This window comes from Sciurus carolinensis, chromosome 3 (genome assembly GCF_902686445.1).
Source record: "Sciurus carolinensis chromosome 3, mSciCar1.2, whole genome shotgun sequence".
In the NCBI taxonomy this organism is placed as follows: Eukaryota; Metazoa; Chordata; class Mammalia; order Rodentia; family Sciuridae; genus Sciurus; species Sciurus carolinensis.
Window position 1 is genome coordinate 48,759,889 of NC_062215.1, and position 24,167 is coordinate 48,784,055.

Genomic DNA, 24,167 nt, shown 5'->3' on the forward strand with positions numbered 1-24,167 from the left:
CTGTGGCTTAAGAGCCTGAGGCAGGAGGATGGAGAGTTCAAAGCCAGTCTCAGCAAAAGCGAGGTGCTAAGCAACTCAGCGAGACCCTGATACAAAAATAGGGCTAGGGATTTGGCTCAGTGGTTGAGTACCCCTGAATTCAATCCCTGGTACCTGCTACCCCCTAAAAAAAAGATAGTAAGCAACATGTTAGGTCATACTAATAGTTTACCTAGATAAATTTTGGTAGTGTACGCACCCAGATCAACTCTGATCTTTTGTGATGCTACCCATATATAGTCAGGTAACATCACAAGCTGACTTTCTCAACTGGACACAGTCTAACATAGACAACACAAGACAACAGCCCAGGGGCCTGGAACTATGGGTCCTCTGAGTTCAATGACCTTGTGTTTTATTCTTAATCTTTCATGTGAACCCATGTCCAATTTTTCTTTTGAGAGGGTAATTATGACTAATTTTCTCTATAGAACAATATTGGAAAGGCAAGTTAGTTACTATCTGACCTAATTAGGTGTGTAACTTTTAGAATTTGTACTGGCTTCTTCAAAGAGAAAAGCTAAGTTATTTTAGACACTGCAGCTATAATGACACAACGGTACATGGGTCTAATGAGTAATTTTATCAAATTAATTATATCTGAAAGGATACATTTTTATGCTCAGAAAAATCACTCCAGTTTTTTTAAGTTGTGATCTTTGTAACCAATTTTATAGATCACACCATGCCAGTTCCATTTTCCTTGTGAGTCTTATAATAGTCCTAGTCAAAATCATTAACATTCAAATTTGACTAAATCCCCAGTCTTTATAGTCGCTCCATGTGTCCTATCACCCTGGGTGATTAAAGTCAGTTGGGTGAATTAGCTTTCAGAATTTCCACAGTACTAATATCATCACTTCAATAAGGCAGATGCGAATAAGGAGGACAGCTGACCTCTTCCAAGTAAGAAACATCAGAATTAATCATTTGCCTCCAGCCATGTCCCATCCACCTTGATCAATGAGCAAATGATGGTTTGTGCACTGTGGAGGTATTTTTCTGGGGTCAGTAATGAACGAATAGCTTTAATTTCTCAGCAGTTGATGTCTAGTTCCTCATTATTCAGTTGAAGCTTTGTGCATTATAAAGAACTACATTTCTAGGTAATATCAGCTAAGTCACTCTTTGAGGACATGATGGTGTACCTTTGCACCCATGTATTTGCACTGCTTATCTATATACTAACAAGTGACATAGGTTATATCTTATATGTAATAAGCATGTTTGGACCAAATATCTTTATTCTTTATGATTAGTTCTCAAACTTTCACATGCATTGGAATCACATGAAGGGTGAATTGAAACACACATGGCTGATCCCCTCCTCTAGAGTTTTTGATTTAGTAATCCTGGGTGAGAAGCCAAGAAACTGCATTTCTAGCAAATTTCCAGGCTATGCTGATGCTTCTGGTGTGGAGGTCACAGTTTGAGACCCATTGCCATAGGGATACTGATACCATGTTTATTATTATTTCCAAATTAAGTTCTAGTGGTTTCCCATGTGGCATAACAAGGATCGAGAATGTGGGAACTATTGTGAAGTTCTTACCGTGCTCATTTTTCTTTCAAAGAGGAAGAGTCCACATAAAGAACTTCGTTAAAAGCACTAGCTCCAGTTCTTCCCACTGGCCCCAGAGATTGGAGAAGGGCATGTCACCATGGCCCAGGCACATCAGATCATATTTGTGTGTATATGTCAGGGAAACCCTATCTTGGAAGAAATAGCCAGGCAAAAATACTGATCCAGCTCTTAGCTTTTCAAATATGAGGTCACCAATGAAGTCACTTTACATGACAGGTGACAACTCTAGCGATGAGGATAGATTCATTTCATAGGCAGGTTCCCGAATGAAGACAATCACCCCCTACTCTAGTCTTCTTCCTGGAGCCAAGGGATTGGACCACACCCCAGAGAGCACAAGACGGGGACCCAGGAAAGAGCCATCAAGTAATAACAAACAGTGACATCACTAAAAGGGGCATTTTAGATCCAGAAGCCATCAAACAAACTCCTGCACCCCAGTCTTATCTCCAAACATAAATAAAACTCTAGGAAAAAAAATGTTCTCATTTTGAATACTTTTATTTTGCTTTAATAAGCACATTGTCCATTTAAGGTTCCCAGGCCTTTTTTGAGAGGTGAATATGTCTCTGTGTGTGTATACATATTTTAGAGAAAGAAAAAAAAAAAAGAAAGAATGAAAGAAAGAAAAAGAAATGAACTGGATATACTTAAAATTTGAGGACTGCTATTCTAATAAGATGGAGAACACTAATAAGATGGTCCATTGTATATCCAAAGAACAATCTAGGTCTCTTATTTATTAACACATGAACTATGAAGGATAGTTAACAGAAACATATTGAGAAGTTTAATTAACATTTCTTGGAAGAAACCCACTCTCTAGTGCAGCATAGCAGTGGTCTAAAGAAGACAAACCTGCAGTTACCAGTCTACCTGGTCCCAATAGAGACTCTACTATGTCCTAGCTGTATAATCTTGGCCAAGTTGCCATTTTGTGTCATAGTTTCCTCACCTATAAAATTCACGAACTAATGGTTCTTATCTCATTGGACTGCTATGTTGGGTAAATGAGTTAATATATGTAAAGTACTTGAAAGAGTGCCAGCACATAGAAAATGCTATATAAGTGCTAGCCATTATTATTTATGTCCAAATACTTTGCCATCCTTCTTCTTTTGTTCTATGCAAATTCCTCATGCTAATGCTATTTAGATTGGATAACATCCAAAATTGAGACTTCTGCCATAATTATCTACATATGGCAGCAGGATCGTTCCAGAACCACCCTAATGACTTTGATTAGAACCAATCACCTGTGCCTATTTACACAGCAGAATGATTGGCAGGGTTTTGGAAGGACTGGGTATTTCAATTATATTCTTGTCGGGTATGGACTCGTTTGAGCAAATATGCTAGTCAGAATTGTGCTAAAACAGATAATTTTCTGTACATTTTATACAACCTAACAGAGAAACCAGACAAAAAGGTAGAAATTGGAGAGAAACCACTGATTGACTCAATAATATGTTGGTTGAGTTTTGCCGTGTTTGGAGCATTGTGCTCAGAATGGAGTATTGTGATGCAGATTGAGACATGAACAAGGCACTTCCACCCATGAAGAGCTCATAGTCTAGTGGAGAAAAAGAATGGGAAAAATCAATAAATGCAGCACATCGCACTCGGGATTTTAGTAGACATTTCCATGGACACATAGGAATTGCCTAGAATTGCAGTGTTTCTGTTGGCTTGAAAAGGCAAGTCCAAGAGCAAAAAAGAGAAGTCTAAAAGCAAGCCATAAAGAACTGGAGGACAAGGAACAGCCAACCAGGGTAATAAGATGGAAAAGGGCATTCTGAGCAATGCTGTGTACAAAAGTTCAGAAGTATGAATGACATGGAAGAAGGTGGAAGAGGCCAGAAAGTAAGATATCAGTTCCTTAGAGTCCTTAAAGAAGGACCAGAGAATATAAAATAATAGGAAAGATGGATGGATTATGTGCATGAGAGATTGTGTGAATGAGTATCTCATGTATATAGTGTGTCTGTGTATCCCTGGCTATGTGGCTGTAAAAATACACCATGTGGATTATTCCAGAAGGAGAGAAGCCAAGAAGTCATTAACCAGCAATTGGGAATTAATTTTCTGTGCAAAGGGAATAGACTGGATGTACAGATTTGCTAACATTGCTATTGGTTATCTATAGAAGGGGAAAGGTTTCAATGAGTTCTTATGTGGTGAGAGTATGTATTGTCTAGCTGTCTGGAAAATCATATGCAGTGCCCAATTGCCTGGAAAACAGGTTTTGGAGAGTAGGTGGCAGGCCTGTGGTTGGACTGGGAACTAAGCAGCTGAATCATAGACCCACTTTGGTGGCAAACGGCTTCTAGATCAGTGGTCTTTACAGGGCTGCACAATGTTAACATTTGGAAAGTTTTAGAAATTACTGATGTCTAGGTTCCAGCCCCAGAAACTATGATTTAGTTGTTCAGGGCTGCAACCTAGGAAAAGGGGTTTTGAAAAGTTCCTTAGATGATTATAATATACAGCCAGGGTTGAGAACCCTAACTCTATAACTTTGCTACGAAAAGTTTGCTCTTCGACTACTAACAAATTCCATTGTTAGAAATGTCAGACCTGATGGGTCAGAGTCTACAGTTTAAAAACATTCTCTGGTGATTGAAAAGCACATGACAAATTGCACAGCATTGACCACAGCTGTGCATCAGAATCACCTTATCAAATTTATATGAATTTCTATTCTATAGGCCATGATTCAGGAAGTATCTGATGGGGCCTGTCACATGCATATTTTTAAAGTTTCAGTGAGTCTGACATGCAAACTACTGTCTTATTCTCCAGATAAAGTTGGGCAAAGGGTTCATGATGGAGGGATTTGTGTAAGATGGCCCTTGTGCAGAAAGCAGAGTTTTGGGGAAGGCAGATGGTCCTCCTTATCATGTAAAAGGAACTTCATATTGAGAACAGGTTTTGTTGGAGAGCTGCATAGCCCCTTGTAGTAGTAGAGGGAACAGATGGATGTAAACATGAGACCAAGATTGAGGTGCTATAGTTTAAATGTGTTCCCCTGATTTAAGTGTGTTCCCCAAATTTCATGTGTTGGAAATTCAAACTCCAAAATCATATGTTGATTGTATTTGAAAAGTGGGCTTCTGAGTCATGAGGGTTCTGCCCTCATGATTAATCACAGGATTAATGGGTCATCACAGGAGTGCCTTTATTATAAAAGTAACCTCTCTCTGGCTTGTTTGCTCTGTCTCACCATGTGATGCTCTCTGTCACATCATGACCCAGCAACAAGGCCCTCACTACATGCCAAGTGGAACCATCCTTTTAGAATTCTTGGCCTTCAGAACCCTGAACCAAAATAAGGCTCTTTACTTTATAAATTGCCCGATACCAGGTGTTTTGTTAGGGCAATAGAAAATGAACTCAGATATGAAGTCATTGTTCTCTAAAATGACTCACAACTTCAGTGTGGTCCTCCAAAAAGAAAAGTCAAAGGGCAAAAAATTTAAAACTTCTTGAACTCCTCTCTGAGGGTGTGTGTGCGTACGTACACACAATAGGGCATTTTCCTGTGTGCTTGGGCATCCTTCCATCCTTATAAAAAAAAGTCTCACCAGTTTAAAGTCCCTGTGATTCATCCCTTACGCTGACCTCCTTTGCCACCTGGTCTGCAGTTTGTAATTGGTAGAGGGTTCCAAGCCCTTCTGAACAGTGAGAGGGCAAATGGAGGGCAGCCAAACAAAATAACCATGTGGGTTTGTCACTGCCCATGGGCATTTTCTTTTCCTCTGTGAATAGGGAGCTGGGAGCAATTTGGTGCCTAGACCAGCAGGGTGTTGGGATACCCAGGCGCAGGTCCCCTGAACTCTCCATGCTCACCCCAGTCTTCAGTGGCTTGCACAAGACTCCTGTTCTGCATCCTCATTCCCTGCCCAGTGAGACTCTTACTAAGAGATTCTCCCAGTGCCTCACACAGGGTCAAATGCATAGAAGGAATGAATGGATAAATGAAATATGTTACTCCTTTTACAATTAATCTTTTCATTCAAAGGGCAAAGATGTGAGTCTTAGAATCACCTGTGTCAGGACCTGTTGTTGAATCTGGCTTTGATCTCCCTAGACATTGCTGGATATTTTTATTTTTCTTTTTATAAAACTACTTCTTTACTAAAAGTATATAATTTCCTACCTGGCTCTTGAGTGGTACCTCAGCCCTCATGTGTAGGAGTAGGGAAGCAGTTGTGAGGGCTCTAAGTGCCTAGGGTATGGCTACAGAGTCACACGTTATGTCCCTTGCCCTCCATGTCATGTGACTTCCAGTGACTGTATTTCTGAATGGCCCCAGAGGGACCTGCCTGGGACTGATTGACAGGAGACCTCTGGGAATACCTCCCAACCCTCCCTTCCCTTTGCCTCTAATTACGGAGGGAGGGATAGGATTGAGAACATATTTAGAAAATGTGTTCATTGTTGCTTTTAAAAATCTCCTGTGTAATTAGGTACAACGGGGGTAGTCAACCACAAAAAGTCATAGCCAGTTCTGTCAAGTTCCATAAAACAAGATAAACCAATTAATCAAAATGAAGAAGAGGCTGGCTGAGTCTCAGCACCTGTCTTAGCCACTCTAATCCTACTCCCATCCAGATGACACCCTTGACTATCAGGCAAGCCCACTCTGCTGGGCACTTACTTCCATGTTCACATGGGGCCATTCAATGTTTGAACTCTCTCACCAGAACCTGTCTCATTAACATTAGGGCTAGAAGTTTTCTTGTGCTCCCCTAGTAAACTTCCAGGATGGGCCTCTGAGCCCGACAATTGTGAACAATAAAATAAATCAGTGAAACATTTAGAGTCCCAGAATGTTGGTCAGGGTAGTGACTCTTATGAAGTATTTGAATGTGCACAAAAAGATGAAGTGTGGAAAGCCCTGCCTAGAATCTATTCTGTTCCTTGATGACTTTCAAACTTCCTTCTAGTAAATCTTAGTGGGAGCAATTACTCCCTAACAATAAGAGTGATTCCAATGATCCACATTCACTGGAGAGGGTTTAGCTACAAGTGAGCATGAAATGAAAGTAGAGTACTTTATGGAGCCATATGGACATCTCCCCTTGCATCAGCATAACCAGCAAGAAGAGTGGTCTTATTCTCCAGAATCTGAAACCACATGGTTGATGAGTTTTCTTTCAAACCTCCTCTCTAGAAGGGAGTTGTCTCAGGGTATTGAAGTTAAAGGATGGGGGCTGTGAGCTTCAGAAGCTTCCAGAATGAGTACCATAATTCCTTCCACAGATGCAATCACCAGCAATTCTGACCTTGGCTCAAAGGGACACACTGCACCTTCTGGCATCATCTGGTCGACATCACTGCTTTTTCCTTTTCTGAGACCTGCCTTGATGTCTCAGGGTTACAATCTATAGTTGTCATGAAAGTGACATACTCCATAATATTCACTAATTGATCTGCCTCTCCTTTCCATTCCAGTACAGATTAGAATATATTTCTTTGCTCTCTTGAAGTTTGGCAGGACCATATGAATGGCTTCGATCAATGACCTACGAATGGAAGTCCCATGCATCGTGTCAAAGTGAAAACATTTTCTATGTTCCTCTTCCCTTGCTATACTGACCGAGAAGGTTGGTACTTTATTTGAATAAAGTGAATCAGTATAAAGGGCTCATGACTGAAAAGGTTTAGAATACCTCTCATGAAGTGAAGAAAGAAGTAGGGCCTTAAAAAGCAAAGGAAACAAGAGATCTGGAAGCTATGTCTCAAGAATTGTGTGTTTACTAGCTTATAGAACAGACTAGAATGGTAGATATGAAAATCTCACAATATAACAGTTGAGTTGTCAAAGGATCAGGCAATCTGTAATTAATAAGGACTTCAAACAATCTTTGGACCTCTGATTATCTCAGCAAAGTCAGTGAGCTGAGGAAGCTGGGTAGTTCCTGGCCGTGGTCATTTCAGATATGGCCAAGGTAGACAATGGAAAATCTCCTGTAGGATGAAGTCAGGAGCCATGGTAAACATTGGACAAGGAAACTCCTCCAGAGAGCAGTGCAACCTAATCAAGGAACCTTCCCCTAGTCCAGATTAGGAATGCTGCATAATGTCTAAACTAATGTCTAAATATAATGCCATGACTACCTGGGTATTTGAGATTGCCATCCTTGGAGAAGGAGTGAGTGTATTCTGTATACCACAAAGAGAGTAAAATGAGCTTTGGGTTCCCAGGCCACAGTAAACATTCCTAGAGTTCACCATTATATCCTGTTTTCTTCTTCTTCTGGAGAACTGGAACAATCACATCTCCCTGGAAGATCATATTCATCATCTCCTTGGTGTTAGGTCTGGAATGAAACTTGCTTTATTTCACATCAGATGGGATGTGACTGTCATTTCAGGGTGTCATTTCAGTTTTCTTCTTTCTCAATTTTGTCAACAAAGGAGGCTCCTTGTCCCAGTGCAGCTACAGGATACCGAAATCCCTGTTAGTCTTAATTCCTGAGGCAACATATGGAGGACGTTTGCTTTAAAGGTTATCCAAACCTCCAGTAAACTTTTGTGTGGAAAAACATAAATAAAAAGCTTTGTTGGTGTTCAGCCACCAATTTTTTTTTTACTGCTGTCATCCCAGTATCACCTACTATTCTGATGATTATAGACCTCTTAAACTTGAGTCTAAGAGGATCTATTCTGACCTCTCCTCTAAAAGTTTTGAGAACTCCTTTCAGTGTTAAACATTTAAGAGTCTGGGGCAAGGTAAAGTGGCCTTATAAACAAGTGTTAGATTCAGAGGTCCCCAGGTAATGTTGAGACTCTGCTCCATACTATGGCCCTAAATCTAGTCTCATCAAAGAGCTAACAACCCCACTGGAAGCACATAATATATGTATATGCCCAAATAACAGTACAAGGCAAAAAAATAATTTAAAGAATGGTATACCTGAAGACTCAGATGCACAAAACACTTGGAGGTTGAAGTGCATGAAAAAACGTAAGACTTGTATAGGGCCATAAAGCATGAGAGGGATTTAAAAAGGAGCTGAAGAAATAGTTCCTTTTGGAGAGCGCTCGCCTAGCATGCGCAAGGACTGCGGTTCGAATACCCGCCTCCTCAAGTGGAAAAAAAAAAAAAAAACTAAAAAGTAAGTGAAAATGTGGGAAACCAGACATTTTAGGATTCCTGGATACAGAAAGAATCAATAAATAAAAGGTAAGGCATACAAGGAAGCCTACCCATATAAGGTTTGAAATGAGTGGGAAGATAATCAGAATGACTGCAGGGGTAGACAAACTAACATGCCTAGGGAATGGAAGAAATATAGGAACTGGGGAACTGGAAGCCACTCTAGAAGGAGGATGGCTTAGTTAGAAATGGTATTGAAGGAATATAAACTTGGCAGAAGACTCTGTGAGGGAGAGAGCATAGTGAATGGAGGCAGAAATTGCAGGTAGGCAGCTATTAAATTAAACTGGAAATGAGCAGGAAAAAGTTTGCATTGAGGGAATTGGGCAAATGTGAAAGAACCTGAGGATGTGTTGAAAGGGAGTCAATAGAATAAGGATCAGGGATGAGGAATGCATACCAAAAGAATCAAGCAAAAGTGATGTCCATGTTTTCTGCTTAGGGAATAGAGAAGAATAATGGCCATGAATTTTCACTCCCATAAGAAGTTGCAGATGCACCTTAGGAAATGCAAATGGGTCTTTCTTTCTCTCACATCCAATGTATGAAGTTCAACAAAAGCATCAGGCTCAGAGAGATGAACTTTAGATAGATAGCTGACCTAGGAATCGTTACATGCTGATGTCCTAGTAAAACTAACACACTTTAAAGGTAAAAATAATTCTCAAGGCTTTAAGTAGAAAGATCAAATAATTTATAAGATCTGAAGATCTGAAGAATTAAATTGCCATCATCAGACTTCTCAAAAAAAAAAGAGCAACTATGGAGCAGCATTTTCAAAAGACTCAGGGAAAGTGTGAACCTAGAATTTTATTACCAGACAAACTTTAAGTGTCAAGTCTACAGAACAACAGTTCAAGATAAAACTCAGAACTGCGCAGTCATGAGTCTTTCTTGAGCAATCTACCAGATTAACTTCATCCAACCAAGAGATAAGTGGGCAGACTTCTCAAGAAAAATAAAAGTGGTGAACATATCTATGTATATATATATATCAAAGATTAAAACAGTTGTTGTTCAGAAAGTAGACAACTAGCATATGTATGCAACATGTGGCAAAGTAGAAATGATCTCAAAAAATGGAAGGAGAAAGGATGCAGAAAGAAAAACAGGATAAACACATTGATTATTGTATAAGCAAAAAGTAAAAGATAAAGAATGTTAAAAACTAATGAGCTAGATAAAAAGATTAAATATAAACACTTGGAACTAAGTAACAATAAAAAGTTAAGTATGACTATAACTACTAAAAAACATTAAAATAGAACTAAGTACAAACAATTTAAAAATTAGCTAAATAGAAAAAAATGCACATTTTACAGAAAAGTTATCAATAAACTATCCCTGAAAAGCAGTATTCACTGATGGTCTCAGAGGAGAATTATTTCCAACCTCCAAAGACCAGACAGCCTCAACATTGTACATATGGTTCCACAGCACCAAAAATGAAGAAAAATTCCTAATTCCTTTAGTAAAGCAAATAGAATATTGGTGCTAAGCATATGAAAATATTACAAGAAATAAAATTATAGACTAGTATCCTTTGTGAATATTTATATGTGCTGAATGAAATATTAACAAGCAGTATGCAATATATCCAAGTGGAATTTCTTTTAGGAATGCACTGAGTCAATATTAGAAAATCTGCTACTATTATACATCATGCGAATTGATCTAAGGAAAAAACCATGATTATTTTCATCGAAGCTGAAAAGCTTTTCAATCCTATTCTGTATTAATAAAGAAAAAAAATAAGAAATAGGGATTAAGTATTACCTTTTTAACATGAACTAATCTCTATCTATATATTTGTATATCTATCTGCCTGTCTATCAGGTTATCATTTTCATCTATCTACTTTAGTCCTAGAGACTGTATCTTAGGAAAGTTCTTGAGGCATTTACACTGTCTGGGTATGCCCTTTATATCTCCAGATATTCAACACTGTACTGGTAGTATTAAGCCAAAGCAATTAGACAAGAGAAATTAATTAGAAGCATAAAGAAGTAAAACTGCCTCTATGTGCATATGACATGACAGTGTACCTAGAATGGCAATTATAAAAATAATTAACAATAAAAGAAATCACTAAGGTACCAAATAGACAGTTAACACAGAAAATCAATAGCCTTCATATACCCAAACCTAACCAGTTAGAGAATAAAATGGTAGAGAAATCATATTTATAAATGCCAACAAAGATAATTAAATACATACTAATAAATCATATAACATATGAGCCTGAACCAGGAAAAACATTTTCCTTTTCACATTAACAGTATATTTGAATAAAAACTATAGATTAGACACTGGTATTCTATCAAGGTTAATTTTCTAAAAATCATATTGTGGTTATAAATGGAGTGTCACTGATTTTAGGAAGTATACACTTAAGTATTTAGAGGTAAAGGGCCATTTTATCTGCAACTACTTGCTAGTATTCCAGAAACACTATTATATATGCCCATGTATTCAGAAAAATACATGAACATATATATATATATATATATATTTAATGTTTGTATGCATATCTATTTTGTATGTGCATGTACACATAAATAGAGAAGTGAAGATAAAAGAATGATACAGCAAAGGTGATAAAATATTAAAATTTGGAAAATTTGAAGAGAATATAGGAATTAATTTGCACTGTTTCATAAGTTTTGTATAAGTCTAAAATTATTCCTAAATAAAAACTCTTAAAAATAAAAGTCAGTGAAAAAAAAAAGTTGTGGATCTAATACTGACTGTATAAATGATGGCATAATAGGATGGGCTATTAAACAGTCACTGAGAGGGAAAAACACTGAGCTAGAGCTGCATGGGCGGCTCTTGGGCTCTGCCCTGGAGAATGGATTGAGGCTGTGGTTGTGAGAGTGGCGTCTTTATGAAGAGTGAGTTTGCACCCCACCTCATGCACCCGAGCTCTCTCACCATGCATGGGATGCCCTCTGCCATGTGACAGTACAGCAAGAGGGCCCTTGCCAGCAGCTCCTCCTCTCAATCTTGGGACTTCCCAGTCTCCAAAATCAAGAGTTAAATAAGTTTTTATTATTTATAAACTACCCAATCTGTGGCATTCCATCACATCAGTGCAGAATGAATTGAGACAAGGGACAAGCAAGATGTGAGAAAGGGAACGTCAAGCTGAGACCTGAACAATGGGTGTACTGGTCCAATAAGGACCGACAGGGAAGACCACTGCAGACAGAAGGAGCCCTGTGCAAAGGCTCTAAGGAGGGAAGAAGAGAGAGGAAGTCTATGTTGGCAAGCATGCAGTTAGCAACAAAGAAGCTCGAGCAGTATGCAGGGGCTGGATGGTGGGGGCCCTTGAGGGCTTTGCTTGGAATCATGTTGTCCACCTAGGAAAAGAGGGAGGGTATGTGCATGATACCTCTTAAGAGTTTTGAACTCAGTCAGGATTTTTTTTTTTTTCTCAGTAGTAAGGATTGAACCTAGAAGTGCTTTATCACTGAGCTACACTCCCAGCCCTTTTTAGTTTTTATTTTGAGATGGATTCTCGCTAAATTGTTGAGGCTGGTCTGGAACTTGCGATCCTTCTGTCTAAGCCTCTTGAGTAGGTGGGACGAGAGATATGCACTGCTCTGCCTGGTTCAGCCATTATTTTTATTATGGGCCACCATGTTCCAAGGAGTTAGAGTTAATATTTAAGATTTTTGTTACAACAAACAGCATTTGAAATTCTATAAAATAGGGAGTCACAACAGATCTGAGCTTTAGGCTAGGTATGTAAGTTGGATTAAGCCAGGTTAACTCAGGGTAGAGTAAGTAAGATCGTTCTGGCTGGTTATGGGAGATAAGAGTGGATTCCCATGTAGGAGGCCTTTGTGAGTTGTAGGGTGGGAAGGAAAAGCGGAATAGACTGGGATGCTGGGTTATGCAGGGGACAAATGGCTTACAAGTTCAAGGGAAAGTAATGGATGGTGATGAACTTGGGTGTGGGAGGAGAGGGAGACAGAAACATCAAGGCTAGTATTCAATATGCAGTGTTCTGCTTGAGTAGCTGAGTGGTTAGTAGGGTGGAGAACCCCGGAGGAAGAACAGACAGGAGTTAAAGAGCCAGTTCACTGTTAAAACCTCTGCCTTCCAAATCATGCAGAAGGATCTACAACCATACAGAAGGATCTACCTTGATAAATTTGGGGACTTCTTAAAGGAGGTCTCCTAAAAACTGGAAATGTCTCAGATGTAAAGAAAAGGCTCAAATGATAGAATTTGGGCAAAGCAATAGACTGAGGGGCAAATGCTCAAGAGCCTCCCCAGAACTTATCAACTGACATACAAAAGTGAGCAAAGACACCTGCTTATTCTACTTCTGGATTTACCACCATCCCTGCCCAAAGCTTCCAAAGACAGTGCCTTCCCAGTTTTAGCCACCTGGATTCTGGTTTAGGTTCCACTTCCTCATTGCCCTGTGGTTCACATTTTTGGCTCCCCCTTCTTTTCTTGTTCTGGGACCCACAACTTCATCTGCACAAGCATAAGCTTCTGAGGAATCCGCCACACTCCAGTCTATGCCATGGCCCTGGATATTCAAGTTGAATGCATTCAGGCATACAGGTTCAATTGCTCTTAGTGAAAAACCAGAAAACCATTATGCTGCCTCAGAATTGTTCCCCCAGGGCAAAAGCAAAAATGATTCACTGGGAAGCAGATGAAGAGAACAAGGTTCCAAAATTCATCCTATTCAAGGAATGAATACTTTATAAGCGCTGCCCCTCGGAAAACAGGCTGCATACTTACCAATTGCTGGTGGAAGGGCCTTCAGGTGTGAACTATGAACAATACACTGTGAAACTCAGGGGAAATCACCTCTCTCCAGCACTGTGCCCATATTAAGAGGGTCTTCTTGCTGATACTTTGAAGTGTAGGCAAAGAGGCGACTCTGAGAATACATGGAGGTACTCAAACTCAAATACTCTGAGAGAAAAACTCCCTGCTTTATTCTATGCAGTAGTTCTCTGTTCAGGAGGTGCCTTATCTTGAAGTGATTCCAGAATATCAAATAAGGAAGGGCTCTGTCAGTGCTCTGATTTGCATGAGGAAACTGATACAATGAAACATTTGCAACACAGGACATGACTGAGTGGTCCACAGAGCACTGAAGCCCTAAGCTCACGCAACTGCTTCCAGCTCTGCAGCCACCACCCGCCCTGCCCCTGATTCGGGCGAGGAAGAACACTCTCACTCAGCAGGACGAAGAGAGGCCAAGGGAGTGGAAGATCAGTTTGCTGTGTCCCTCTCTGCCCTCGGAGCAGGACACACACAGAGACCTGCTTTTCATGTGTTTATTTTGCTCCTTAGTTTTGTTCTGAAAAGCATAAGAGTTAGAAAGGAAGAGGAAAATATGGGCAGTGGTAAACAGAGATTTTTAAAAATTAAATTTATTCCTCAACCAATATATAAAAACACAAAACTGCACGTGTCAATGGGGTACCATGACATTGTATAATGTACAAATCAGGGTAAACTTATCTGTCTCCTCAGACGTTTATCATTTCCTTATGCTTTCCTCCAGCTCTTTGAAATGTGCAGCATATTGGGATTATCTACAGTCACCCTATTGTGCAACAGCACCCCAGAATTTATTAATCCCACTCAATTGCAGCTTAGCACCCATCATTTCCTCCTCTGTTCTCTCCCCAGCCTTTGCTGTAAGTTTTAACTGAACCCATATTTTGTGCTCACACTGTCTCTAACCACCTTTCTAGATCCATTTCCTGTGATCTCAGTACAGGTGACTGGGCTCTGGTCACTTTCCTGCTACTCAAGGAACATCTCAGCTCCTATGTTTTGTAGGAAGCCATTTAGGACACCCTCATTCAGTGGCTATGTTTTCTTCCTTTAAATTCCTTTTGCTCATCTTGGGATCTACTGCATGGACCTTCCCATTTACTTGACAGAAATCATACAACCCAGCGTCTGCAAGGCAGACATTGTCTTACTTGTGTCCATTCAACTAATATTTGAGTTTGTGGAAATGGGCAAATGCCAGTGTCTGTGTTGTCATTTTTATTTGGTTCCCCACATAAGACAGGGCACCAGAGTCCTAAAAAGATCTCTTTGTATCACCCCTCTGAGCTCAGGTATTTCCCTTCTCAGCTATGGGAGAACCTGGCTTCTAATACTTGTGTATGGCAAATGAATCTCAGAAATAGAGGTGACCTTGAAGACATGGAGAGGACCTTACCAAAATTTTAAAAACAAAATTTTCATTAGTGCTTCTTGAATTTTAATGTGTATTTAATATGAATTTCCTGGAGATCTTGTTAAAATGCTGATACTGATTCAGTTAATTTGGGGTGGAGCCTGAAAGTACACATTTCTAACTAGTGCCAACCAGCCCTTGCTGCTGGCTTTAGTGTTATTATTCTACTGCACTCTGTGAAGCTAGAACAATAGGAAGACTACCTTACCTGAGTGCTTAGAGCTCTGGTGCATGTGTTTCTCACAATCTCCATAGCAGCTCTGAGAGGTAGGTGGTACTTACAACCTTAGCTTATAAAAGAATGTCATAGAGGTCAAGGTCACACAGTAGGTGGTGGAACCAGGAGTTGACCACGTCTGATCCCCAATCATATAATAGAGGGAAATTTACGTCAATATTTGGAGTAGAGTAAGACTGAGGTCAAGGTCATGATTCTAGGCAGGAAAGACTGGAATTTATTTATTCTGCCTGTTAATAATCTGTAGGAGCAGAGCCCTAGAATAGCATGGATAGCACGGATAGTGGTGTCCTAATGATGCCAATCGCCACATGGAATTCTGGTAACTATTGATGGAGAAGTCCACATAAACCCTCTGTAGCTTAGAGATATTTCTACTATTTTCCTGTGACTTGATTTACTCCCAAAGCTAAGGGATTTTGAGACTCTTGGCAGTGAGCAGAAAATGAGGGAGCAAATGCCAAGGGCTGGCTCCTGGGAAGAGAAGATACCCAACTTGGATGACTGGTCAGTGCCAAGACCAGTGCCAGGAAGAGAGATTGTACTGGCCTCAAACTTGCTCCTACAGCTAACTCAAGCCAAAGGTCATGGCAAGAGAAAGTTCAGATCTGGCAGTAACAAAGGATTGGAAAAAAAAAAGAGCAGCAGCCCAGAGATGTTAGCCTTCTGGCTGGACAAGCCAGCCTCTGGGAAAACATAACTTAATCCTCTGTCCTCCCCCAAAGAGAATTGAAAGACAACACCAATATTCAGGGTGAAAAGCTTCACGGGATCCTCCCCTCTTGCCAGATAGAAAGTCATGTTGGTGGCACTGAGAAATAAGGGATGCCTTCAGAATCCCAAGGTCCAGAAAGTCTTGTCTCCTTTCTCATTGCTGAGGGTCATGGGAGATTTAGCTGTACCCAAGTTACTGCTCCTGAGTTGAACATACATGCATCTTACAAGGAAGAGCTGAAACTTCTCAAAGCATGGAGATCTGCAGTATATCCTGACTTGCGACTTTTGTCCTGTACTATCTTTCTTCTTACATCAGTCCAGCAGATTGTACCAATAGATTGGTCCAGCACTTGCATAGTCCAATGGTAACAGGTTCATAGGGAAGTCCTGAACAGGGACATGCAATGTCTAGGGCTCAGCATAGGGAAATTTTTCTGATGTGACACATTTATCAAGGTCGTGTGAGTTGGGGAACAGCTTAGATGCCACAAGAAGACAATAGTCACTATGTCATTTCAACCCAAGCACTCTATTAAAATGAGGAGATAAGCCAAAGAGGAATGATGTCCATTTCTCTGGTCAGCTTGCACTCTGACTTATGAGGTGGAAGGCTTATTGCCTCAAATGGGTCTCTGAAGATAAACTGGGTGGCATTGACTTAGAGGTGGACTTTGTGGGTAGCCTGTGAAGTGGGTCCGGGACACTATGTTCTTCATATTGACCTACACGGTTTTAATTGCTGCTGAATGTAATCTTGCTGGTGACAGAATCCTAGGCTGGATGGAGGAGAATCATAGTATTCTTTCAACCTTCTGAAGGGTCATAAGTATTCTTGTTAACAGAACCCATAAGGAAACAGGAGTTTTGTGAAATAGTTGCCTCAAGCAAAATGGCTGAACTTGCAGAGGTATTCAACTTTGAAGTATCTCAAAGGTATTGCACTGGGTTTTGTTTTGCCTTAATTCTTTTTACATTGTTCCAATAGAAGTTATGTTAAGAGATGGATTCACTGGATGAGGGTGGAATTCACCATTCATGCAGATCCATCCTTGCTTCCAATGCAATCAGGCACCATACAAGGTTGACTCAGTTGTAACAAAACATGAATGCATACTGATACCACCTATTTTCATAAGGACAAGACTGAGGGACAGCTCTGTGTGCTGGCTAGGATCAAGTGAAATACCACTGAATAAAGCTGGGCACACCAAGTTAATGACTAGTGCTCAGTATTCAGGCGTTAATCAGCAGTGAACAAGCAGAGAGTACACAAGGGAGCTGTCCCACGTGCACAGACCAAATCACCAGTGGATGGCTTAGAGCTTTGGTGCCCTCAACTGTGAATGAAAGCTTTCCTCCCTGCTCTGCTCCCACTCCTTCCGCCCACCCCTACCTCATGGAGAAGTACAGGAAAGAATGCTCCCAGGAAGTGAGGCCTCACAGAGGCTATTCTCAGTCAAAAACAGGTCCAGCCCTCTCCCTCTCCCTCTCTCTCTAGCTGTACCACCAGCTTCACTGTTGCCATGGAGATAGGACGCCTTCTGAGCTCTATGCTTTCTCTGGAGTCCAGTCTTCAAATACCTTAGTATAATCCAACCCACTCACTCTCATGGCTCCTCAGACTGAAAATATCTAAGCTGGATTCCTTTAGTCTAATCACTCGGGGATCTCCTCGCCACAATCCACTGATGGTCTGAGGGTTCCTGCTCAAATCCTGAGTGGGGGTAGCAACCTGTGGTTCCACAGAAGCTTGTGTATCCACATCCCTCTTTTTTTTTTTTTTCTAAAAAGAAGACCTGACTTCAACCCTGTTGAAGATGAGATCACAAGAGCACTGGGTCAAATGGGCTGGCTCCAGGGATGCACGTGGGTCAGGCCAGCAGGTGGGCTGGGGAAGGAATGTGGGAAGACAATAGTGAGCCCAGATCTTGAGGAGAGTGCTGGGTGGGACATCCCAGGGTAGTGGAACCTGAAGATGCTGAGGGAGGTTCCTGAACTAAGCTTCAGTGAACATTTCTACTGCATTTAACCACAGTTATCCTGGGCCCTTATCATTACCAGAAGCTACACCACCTCAGAAATCCTGCACCATAAAATCCCCCAATCATCACATTGGCCAACAAGCTCTTATCCTTGCTTCCTCCTCTCCTTTCCCTCTTATTCCCACTAGACCACTTCACAGAATTATCATTGGCTAAAACCTGTATATTTTCTGAATGTTATAATCAATTCCTGGCTACATTTCCTTCTCAGGGAGTCAGTAATAAAGTAGGCACCATTGGCCCAGCCTCTAGGACTCTCCCAGCTCTGCTGCTACCCCTGCTCAGATCTATGGGTTTAGACTGCCACGGTGCCACTTTGAACTCCCCTGCTTGGTAAGATTCCCAAACTGGCATCAGGATTGTCACTTTGCCAGCTTTGATCTCATCAACTGCTCCAAGGTACTTATCCTTTCCTTAGCCTTTACTTCCTTCCCTTATTTTCTGCCTCAGAACCTATGGAGTATCTAGCTGGGCAGCTGGACTGGCCATATCCAGCCTGTCTCCAGGGATTATCATTTAGACAGAAAAAGGGATCTGCTCAGGATCTTTCTGTGGGATCTGGAAAGATTATCACAGATCAGCAGCTTCTTACATTCTCACCTTGTCTCCATCTCCCAGGTAACCTCAGAGCAGCCCCAGCACCTGCTTCATGTGCATGAACCTCGTTCCTACTTCTTCACAGAACAAGAAAGTTTCTACCTCAAGCCTTCCTGTTGCCTGTGACTGGTCTCTGCAAGTCTCTGTTCAGTTATCACCTTATCAGAAAGGCCTTTCTTGGCAGGAGTAGCTTCCTACTACAGCACTCCCTATAATCTTATCAGCTTAAGTTCTTCTACTTGCACTTACTGTCAAGAACTTATTTTGTTGGTTTCTCCCAAAGGAATGTGAGGTAAGGATGGATTCTGTTTTGTTTACTTCTGAATACTCCTTAGCACATAGTAGGCCTCTTAAACATTTATCAAATATAAAGAGTTCTATTGCTTGGAGTTGTTGATGTTTCTGGATAAACCACCTATAGGGGTATGGATGAGGATGGAACACGCGGCAGTTGAGAAGCCTTGGTAAGAGTTGCTATGTTATGTTTGAAAAATCCACATTTGTAGCTCCACCCCATGGGTGGTCAGTATGAGAAAGCCCACCTTCAAAATGGACCCAGCGTTTGCCAGTTCTTGATATTCTTGCCCCTGTATAGCTACCTCCCATCCTGAAGAGGGCTGACTTGTGTAACCTTTAAGATATTATGAAAATGATATTGTGTAACCAATAGACTTAGTCATAAAAGACACTGTGGTATGTGACTTTCTCTTTCTTGGATCATCCATTTGGAGGATACTCAGCCACTATACTATGAAGATACTCAAGTAACCCATTTACAGAGGATGACACAGAGAGCAATGGAGGCCTCCTGCCAATAGCCAGCACCACGTGAATGAGCCATCTTGGAAGCGCATCCACCAGCTCCAGAAGATGCAATCCTGCCTGACCTGTGATTGCAAATTCAGGAGAGACCCCCTGCCCCAATTCAGAAGCACCCAAATTTCCAACCCACAGAAACTATGTGAGGTAATAAATATTTATTATTGTTTTAAGATACTAAGTTTCAGAATGCTCTGTTTCACAGTGATGGGTAATTATGAAGTAAGTGGTGTGGGGGCTTGGAATCCCAGGTTTGAGTTGGTACAAAATGTCTCTAAGATTGTATTTTTCAGTGATTAACTGTGCAGCCCATTTCCCGTTAGTTGGCCCCAATTTAATTCTTCAACTTTTAGTAGCCAGAAATGCCACCTGTATCCTCAATAAACTTTATTTAGACACAAATAGACACAACAGAAAGTACATACACAGATACAGATTTGTTTTTCTCTATAGGATGAACAAACATCACATAGGGAATTTAAAAAGTAGGTGCATGGAATGTAAGAAAATATTGCAAAGTTCCTTGTTCACTCACACTGGAAACAGACACATATTTTTCAGAGGAAGACAGGGATATACTATCCCGACAACAGGATTCACATTTGGTGGATAACAGCACACAGGTGTTGGGAAGGTAATCAAAGGACTTAGGGATCCAGTTACTCTTGATGTGACAGAATGCTCACAACACTAGTAGGACTCTGTTTAAACAAAAGAGAGTGGAGGAGGATTCCAGACCTCCTGCACAGATGCTCTGCAAGCTGTCAGCTAGGTCTTAAAGCAGCTCACAGGAACACTAGGTTAGCTTTCATCTTGCAGCAGGAAGGTCTGCATCACCTCTGCCTTTGGGTCCACATCATAGAGTTTACAGAAACACACTTAAGATGCTGAAACTCTCCGCATGCATGCTGGCTTAGAAACCCACAGTACAGGACATTGACATCAGGGTATAAAATGTGACTTTCAAGTGGAAGGGGAATAATACCCAAGAGGCAAACGTACACTCTGCAAATGCTGCCACATCCATGGGTAGTGCTTCCCACCATGTTGCTGTGGTCCCTTCCCACAGGGAGCCACCAGCCTCTATGTCCCGTTCCCCTGCCATGGGCAGAGCAGGATGGATGTCTCTTGGAAGTCTATTGACCTCTAATGGTACACCTGTGATCTCCTGGTCACTCCTGTTGGAAGCCACACATGTCCCCAGGACAAGCTGCAATGGAACCACCCCATTTACTCCTGTCTTGGACAAAGCCTCTGGCCTCCATACCATCTTCACTTTTCAGACTGGGGTTCCCTAGGCCACCTCTGTATTTTAGTAAAAAATGGTTTCCACTGTACCCTTCGTGTGTCCTCTTCCTAATGTGACAAATCCAGATGAGATGAAGTTATGGAGATCGGGTCCTCCACTTCGGTAAGCATCCTTCCCATAATGCCCTGCAAGAAGATGGGGCAGAATTACCTGACGCATCCACATCAAAACAGAAGACAATCGCAGCTCCGACAACCAGCAATGATGGTGCACTTATGTTCAAACCAGCAGCTAAGTCAGAAGGTAGAAGGAGTCAAGGAAAAAATATAATATATATATAACATATATTACTGAGAATATATTTCTATATATATACATATACGCATATATGTACATACGTGTACACATATATGTGTATATATTTGTTACTGTTCAACAAAGAATAACATGTTGAAAGCAGACGGGAAAGGAGACACATGAATTGTTTTTGGCATTTCTAACCAAGTACAAAACACCAGAACAGTTTTTATAGATGTTCCTCAACTGACAATAGGGCTGCCTCCTGATAAATCCAGGGTAAGTTGAAACATTCCAAGATGAAAATTCATCTGATATGTCTACCCAATGGAACATCCTAGCTCAGCAATGCAGCATACTGTGAATCAGCTCTTGCACCTTGTAATCCCAGGGCTGTGGTTCACTACCAAGACCCTGCATTGTGAAGACAGGATCATACCACATATTTCTAGGCCAAAAATTTTTTTCTAGGGAAAAAAATCAAAATTCAAAACACAAAGTGTGGTTGCTACTGAGTGTATATTGCTTTTGTACCATCGTAGGAAAAAAAAAACAAAAACAAAAACAAACAAACCAAAAAACACGCACACTGGACCACCCTAAGTCAAGGATATTCTGCTCTTGTCCCACCTTCCTTCTCTTTCTCGCCTTACATTTATGCTCTTTCTTTCAAAGCATGCAGGAGTGAGCCTGATGGGGACCGCTCTGTTTGTGAATGTTTATGAATCAGACACAACCTATGGGATTACAGACTGGTAACTTAAGAGAAATCTAACAACAGCCGAGGCTGGCAAGTCGAATGGGGGTTATAAAACACTGGGAAATATTTATGTGTTTTCCCTTCTTTAATTCCTGCAATAAGGCCACATCTTCAATCAGCCAGATATGCAGACATCTAACAGGAGGGTGGAGGTAAGAGAAAGGCCGAAGGCAGGCTAAGCACCATGGGAGAAGAGAGACAGAGTTAAGACGTTAATATTCTACTTCTGGACATTCAAAGCTGGATTTTCTAATATTCTTGAAATAAAGAAAGAACTCTCTAACTGCCATCCTGAAGTAGGTACATGCAAAAATGGAGAAAAGTCTTTTTCTTTTCACATTGCCACAAGCATGTATGAAAAATTGTAATTATAATAATGTGTGGAACCACTTAAGATATAAAGTTAAAAAGTGGATAGAAAATGGGATATTAAATATGATAACAGTGCTGTAAAAATTCAAACCAGTGCATACAAAAAAAAAGGGAAAAGATTGAAAGAAAATGCACAAAGATATTGTCAGCTGCCTTTGGATAGTTAGAACATGAATGTTAATTCATTTCTCCTTTCAACTTTTCTATATTTTCCAAGTTTTTCTTGAATGAATATGTAATTTTTCTTACATAAATAGGCAAAGTAAATGCCCAACAGAAAAATTCCTGATAAGTGCAAACACAAACCAAATCAATTTTTCTTAGCAGGGCACCCTCCAGATCAGTAGATCTCAACCAAAGGTGCATACTGGAATTATTTGGAAGCTTTTAAAAAATCTGAATGCCTAGATCAACTCCCAGAGATTCTAATTCAGTTGTGGGGAGTTCAGGCTTAGACTGGGGTATTTTTTTAAATTTATTTTTATTGTAAACAAATGGGATACATGTTGTTTCTGGTTGTACATGAAGTAGAGGCATACCATTTGTGTAATCATACATTTACATACGGTAATGTTGTTTGATTCATTCTGTTATTTTTCCTTCCCCCCGACCCCTCTCACCCCTCTTTTCCCTCTCTACAGTCCCTCCTTCCTCCATTCTTGCCCCCCTTAGACTGGGGTATTTTTAAAGAGCTCTCTGGGTTTCTAATCATTACACTAGGCAATGAGAACCACTGCCCCAGTGTAAGTGGAGAAACAACCTAAACTGAGTTTATTTGAGCATTTGCTGGGATCATTTTAGGTGCCAGGCACCACCCACTACTTATATGCACAGCTCTGGAGCTCTTCTCTGGAGGGTGGAGTTTGGTCCCAATCCCTTCCTTCTTATTCCAGATCTCAAAACTAACCACACATCCGAATAACTAGGAGAGCTTAAAACAGACTGTTGGGGTCTGACTCTGAAGACGTGGGGTAGGGCTCACGAGTTTGCATGTCTCTCAAGGTCCCTGCTGGTGCCGGTGCCCGTGCTGCTGGTCCAGGAATCACTCTCTGACACTCTTGTTCTGCAGCATGAGGATCATGAGAATTTTACCATTGGTTTCCTAGACTTTGGAATAAATTACTTCATTCCTCAGGACATGCAGCTTTCTGCAAGGGACGTTCTTACTGTAAAATTCTGTGATCATAGCACATAGTTTCATGGAGTCATCAGAACTGAAATAAAGACTTCTATTCATACCCATGTCATGTGACAGCTCCAGACACGACTCTGGTACCCAGAGAAACACATCTTCCCTAGAGGTCAAGGGACGTGTGGAAGATGTGCTCCAAACCTCAGGGAGCACAGGGACCCTGCTTCTGTAACAGTCACTCTCTCCCCACCTCACCAATAACAGAATGGCAAGAAACAGAAATAACAACTCTGAGCCCTCATAAATTATTTTTTCTTTGTTTTGGGGTTTTTTTATGTTTTTATTTTTTTGCAGTGCTGTGGATGGAACCCAGGGCCTTGCACATGCTAGGCAAGTGCTCTACCACTGAGTTCTATCTCCAGCCCAAAACCCTCATAAATTTGGACCTCATTAATTCAGAACCTGTGATACATCCTGCAGAATTTGGGCTGGTTTATTTTTGTTCTCCTTATAAATAAAATTTTTGATAAACAAATCAATACCAAGGAAGATGGAACATAAAACAGGGCCTGTGCTATTTACAAATCATTCTTATCTGTCAGTTGGAACAAGGTCTCTCAGGACTAAGCATTGCTCTAATGCTTTGGGGCTCTGCTTTTTTGAAAGGGAACTGAAATTTCCGGATCATCTATGGTTGGTCAGGCAGAGGAATAGAGCCCTTGCTAGTATAGCTTCTAAAATACATAATAATAACAAATGTTTTACAGTATTTTGCAGTTTACAAAGATCTTTTCCATACAATATTAACATTTCAATCAATGCTACCTGGTAGGGTGTTTCTTATTATTCCCATTTTATTGTTGGGAAAATTGAGACCAAAGGGTTAAAGTTGGTAGATGAGTAAGCTAGCACTTGCAAGGACTCCA

The 24,167-nt window shown here is 40.8% G+C and overlaps 1 protein-coding gene across 4 annotated transcripts in view; it reads right to left on the reverse strand.

Annotated features, from left to right (window-relative positions):
- Shisa6 (shisa family member 6) overlaps positions 1-24,167 on the reverse strand; it is a 289,905-nt gene that overhangs the window by 140,402 nt on the left and 125,336 nt on the right. For 2 of the 4 annotated variants that reach the window (XM_047547405.1, XM_047547404.1), the window contains exon 4: positions 20,770-20,865. The exons of the other annotated variants lie outside the window; for them this stretch is intronic. In XM_047547405.1, the coding sequence (XP_047403361.1) occupies positions 20,770-20,865 (96 nt within the window). The remainder of the gene's footprint in view (positions 1-20,769; positions 20,866-24,167) is intronic. 4 annotated transcript variants of the gene reach the window in all.